The sequence below is a fragment of the Miscanthus floridulus genome, chromosome 10 (assembly GCF_019320115.1).
Source record: "Miscanthus floridulus cultivar M001 chromosome 10, ASM1932011v1, whole genome shotgun sequence".
Taxonomy (NCBI): Eukaryota; Viridiplantae; Streptophyta; class Magnoliopsida; order Poales; family Poaceae; genus Miscanthus; species Miscanthus floridulus.
In genome coordinates, this window is record NC_089589.1 from 12,296,248 (window position 1) to 12,300,987 (window position 4,740).

Sequence of the window (4,740 nt, forward strand, 5' to 3'; positions counted from 1 at the left end):
GGAGCACAAACACGACACTGCCATGGGTCATCGTTGCTGAGCATGGAAGCCAAGCTGCCAGCAGCTCCGACTTCCCATAGCAGGCCACCCACTAGTCACCCCCCGACGGGTCTGAAGCTAACGGCCACCACCGGCCATCGTTGCCAAGCTCAAACACCAAAGAGCAGCTCCGACTTCCAAACGCAAACCATCGCCCCACATCGAAACCGCGACAATAATCCAAATGTGACGCCTTCAGGAAGGGAGTGACGCCAAAGCCCAAAGGCGTCACCGTCGCACGTCTAAAGTGGACTGAGTTTTCACCCTTGCAAGACATGCTAGTGGAGAAATACGACGCCCCCAACAGGAAAGTGGCGCCCAACGACGTCGCCGTCGCCAAGGCTTTCGTCCAAGAACCCCTTAGCACAATCATCGGGTCGTGAAGCCGGACCCGTGCCAGCCTTCACCGCCATCGCCGTTGTCCCGGAGCCTCATGGAAGCCCCTTTAGAGGGGCATCGACGCGCCGGCTGCACGTAGCAGCCGCACAGCTGCGTCGGCCGCCACCCCCTTCGACCGGGTGATGTAGAGCCGGACCTGACTCTGCCGCTCGCGTCACACCGCCGCACGCCGAGGCCGCATTTGGACAACGTCGTCGGCTCTGGCACCTGTCGATGTCGCTGCCGTCATCACCGCCAGAGTGCCCCGCCATGTCGGGCTCCACCCCATGCCCTAGGGTCGCCGAATCTGGACGCCAGGCCCCGAATCCGGCGCCCCCTGCCGACGCCGACGCCTCCGTATTGACCAAAGCTGCAGACACCGTCATGGGCCGGCCCGTCGCCTTGGCCACCAGACCGGCCGCCGCAGGCAGGCTGGCAGGCAGAGGTCGCTGCCCCGGGCACAGCCAGCCCCTGAGCCGCAGCAGCCAAAGCCATCAGAGGAGGGACGACAGAGAAGAAAGCACCGCCCCCAGCGCATGCATGGGCCTCAGTCACCGCCGCCGCCACCGACCGCCAAGACAGATCCGACCGCCTAGGGTCCGGATCTGCCCCCCCGGGCACCGGGATCGGGCCGACTGGGCCCCGAACCGGCGGCCTCAGCCAGCGCCACCGCCGCCATCAAGAGAGGAGAAGGGGAACGTGCGGAGAAGAAGAAGACCTCGCCGCCGTCCCCTGCGCCTGCACGGACACCAGCCGACGCTACAGCAGCCGCGGCAGCCACCTCGCCAACCTCCACGCCGGGCGCGCGGGGCCGGGCCGCCGGCCTGCTGCCATGGGCGAAGCCCAGTTAGGCCCACTGGATACCCAGGCACCCAGGCCAAAATCAAAAGTACCATATTAGTAGAAATATTTCACCCTTTGTGCACCCCCCTCAGCCCAAAACGAGGCACCCCCCACCGGCCCAATCAGTCATCACACTATCACAGCACTACTCCAGACTCTAGTACGTAGACGTAGTTGCTTCCAGGAGAAGGAGACGGGAAACAGCCCCGCGCGGCAGCGCGCGAGTCCGCTAGGGCCGAGGAGGCCACGGCGTTTCGCCGAACGCAGAGAGCCAGGCAGTCAGCGATGCCGACGGCAGCAGCGATGCGGCTCGCCAGCGACGCTCCCTGCTGACGCCTGCGCCCCTTCCCCTTCCTGGCTTCTAGTGGCGTCGAGCCGAGCGCCTGACGGCCACAGCAACCGAGCGGCGAGCACCCTCGCCCTCACGGCCTCTCTCTGATCTGGTCCAAAAGAAAAGGCAAGGCATCAAACCATCAATATATTTATCTTGTATTTCAATCAATTTAAGTCTCACATCCGATTTCGATTCTTGCTGGTTATACGTTGAAATTGAGTAGCCTGCATGTTTAGGGTGAGTGTGTTAATTGGGGTTTTCTCTTTTTTTATATATGTTTGCATTTATGATAGTATGGATCTGCAATTTGATTATGCTTGTAAATGATAGGTAATCATGGAGAGGTTTTATAAACGGAAAGCTCAAGACATAGACAGTACCAACAATAACAGAAATTCATGTCTAGATGATCTCAATTGGGAAGAGGAGATTAAATATGACCCAGGCTTGAGGAAACAAATTGATGCTTACCATCCTAACCATAGAGAAAAGGCCAGAAGAAAATATTTGGAGAATGGACCTTGCCAGCCTCACACATGTAATTTTCCTGTTTCAGATATTGGAGACAAGCCGAGAAGATTTATCCCGGAATGGTTTGATGAGTTTGGAAGTTGGCTTGAATATAGTGAGTCAAAGGATAGAGCATATTGCTTTTGTTGTTTCTTATTTAGAGAAAAGAAGGATGCAGGATATAAATCATTTGTAGTTAATGGTTGGAATGGTTATCATAGGAAAGGAAGGTTAAAGTCACATGTTGGTGATGTTGGTGGCTTACACTATAATGCAATGAAGAAGTGCGATGATTTGTTACAAAGAAAGCAACACATAGATGTTGCTTACAATCAGATAAGTGAGGCTGCTAAGAAGGCTTATTTTATTCGGTTGAATGGATCCATTGATACTGCTAGGCTGTTGTTGAAGCAAGGATTGCCTTTTCGTGGCCATGATGAGTCAATAGAATCCCACAACAAGGGGAACTTTAAGGAGTTTTATGATTGCTTAGCACAACATGATACAGAGTTACGGAGAGCGGTGAGTACAAATGCTGCAGCTAATAGTAGTTTGCTTGCTCCTGAAATTCAGAGGGACATTGTTGAATGTTTTACAAATGAGATTGTACACTCTATCCTTGAAGAACTTGGGAATGACGTGTTTTGCTTGCTAGTTGATGAGTCAAGAGATGTTTCTTGCAAAGAGCAAATGGCTGTGGTCTTGAGGTATGTTGATAAATGTGGGGTCGTGAAAGAGAGGTTTGTTGGCCTTGTGCATGTGACTGAAACAACTTCTTCCCACTTGAAGTCATCTATTGATTCTCTACTTGCAAAGTTCAAACTAAGCTTGAAGCAAGTTCGAGGCCAAGGATACGATAGTGCTAGCAATATGCGAGGTGAGTTCAATGGCTTGCAATCATTGATCATGAGAGAAAGTAAAACAGCTTATTATGTGCATTGCTTTGCTCACCAACTTCAGTTAGTCATTGTGGCAGTTGTGAGAAAACATAAGGGTGTAAGCAATTTCTTAAACATGATTTCTATCTTGTTAAATGTGGTCGGTGGGTTAGCTAAGAGAAGGGATATGATTAGAGATATTAATCATGAACAAGTCAAGAAGGCACTAGGTTGTGGGCAACTTGAGACCGGGACAGGGTTAAATCAAGAGCAATGCCTTCAAAGACCTGGAGATACTCGTTGGAGTTCCCATTATAAAACTCTCAAGAGTTTAGTCAACATGTTTTGTACAATAGTTGAAGTGCTAAAAGTTGTTGAAAAGGATGACAGAGATTGGAAAAATAGAGATCAAGCATCAAATCTTCTGGTATACTTCAAATCTTTTGACTTTGCCTTTTATTTGCACCTCATGTTGACTACCTTAACTATCACAAATACCTTGTCATTAGCATTGCAACGCAAGGATCAAGACATTGTAAATGCCATTGGGTGTGTGAAAGCAACTAGACTCCATTTGGGTGATCTTAGAAGAGATGGGTGTGAGAAATTATTAGATGAAGTGAATGAGTTTTGTGACTTGCATGAAATTGATAGACTGGAAATGGAAGATAGATATACTGATCCTCGACAACCTAGGAAAAAATCAGGAATTACAAACAAGCATCACTATGAAGTGGATTGCTTTAATGATGTTATTGATTGGCTAGTTCAAGAGCTTGATAGCCGCTTTAGTGAGACAAGCTCTCAATTGCTTGTTTGCTCGGCCGCTTTTAACCCAAGGGATTCATTTCAGGCTTTCAATGTGGAGGATTTGATGAGCTTAGCAAAACTATATCCTGATGATTTTAGTACTGATGATTTGAGAGACCTTAGCCACTATCTTTGCCTTTACATTGCCGATGTGCAAGAAGATGCTAGATTCTCCAACATAAACACTATTGGTGAGCTCTCTCAAAAAATGGTTGAGACAGGGAAACATCGTTGTTATCCATTGGTCTATCGACTCTTGAAGCTTGTACTAGTATTGCCTGTCGCTACTGCAACAGTTGAGAGATGCTTTTCAGGAATGAAGTTTGTCAAAACAACTTTGTCTAATCGCATGGGTGATCAGCACTTGAGTCATAGACTTATTTGCTATCTAGAGAAAGAAGAAATGAAGAAAGTGACCAATGAGGCCGTGGTTCGACGTTTCATGACAATGGAAGGAAAATGGCGTAAATATGATCTCTGATAGGTAATGCAATGCATCTACTATTAATGGAAAATTCTATAGTTTATTTGCTAAATAACTGACCTATCTGTTTTCTTTCCTTTTAGGCTAGTGGGATCTTCATCATGGTCTCCTGGATGGCTGGATCACATATTTTGCTAAATGGGGCATGTTTTGTTCATGATTTTGGGATTCTATCAATGATGACTACACTAAAGTGATCAATGTTGTCTTCTTTTTGTTAAATGGTGAGTGTTATGTTTGGACCAAAACCTCATCTCTATTGCTAGAAGTCGAATTTGATATTAAAATATGGTAGTTGCATATTAGTTATGCTATTTTTGATTGAACATCATATCAGTTAGTGTAGTTATGAATTAAGTGGTGCACCCCCCGTCATTTTGCTCTAGCTTCGCCACTGCCTGCTGCAGGTGCGCCGCCAACACGAGGAGGGAGATCCCCGCCGCCACCATCACGGCCGGCCGGGC

At 48.4% G+C, this 4,740-nt stretch overlaps 1 protein-coding gene across 1 annotated transcript; it reads left to right on the forward strand.

Moving 5' to 3' along the window:
* Positions 1–651: 651 nt before the first annotated feature.
* Positions 652–4,273, forward strand: LOC136488022 (uncharacterized). The gene is made up of 3 exons (XM_066485078.1): positions 652–862; positions 1,818–1,831; positions 1,925–4,273. The coding sequence occupies exons 1-3, from the start codon at positions 652–654 to the stop codon at positions 4,271–4,273; spliced, it is 2,574 nt and encodes an 857-aa protein (XP_066341175.1).
* The last annotated feature ends 467 nt before the right edge of the window (positions 4,274–4,740 follow it).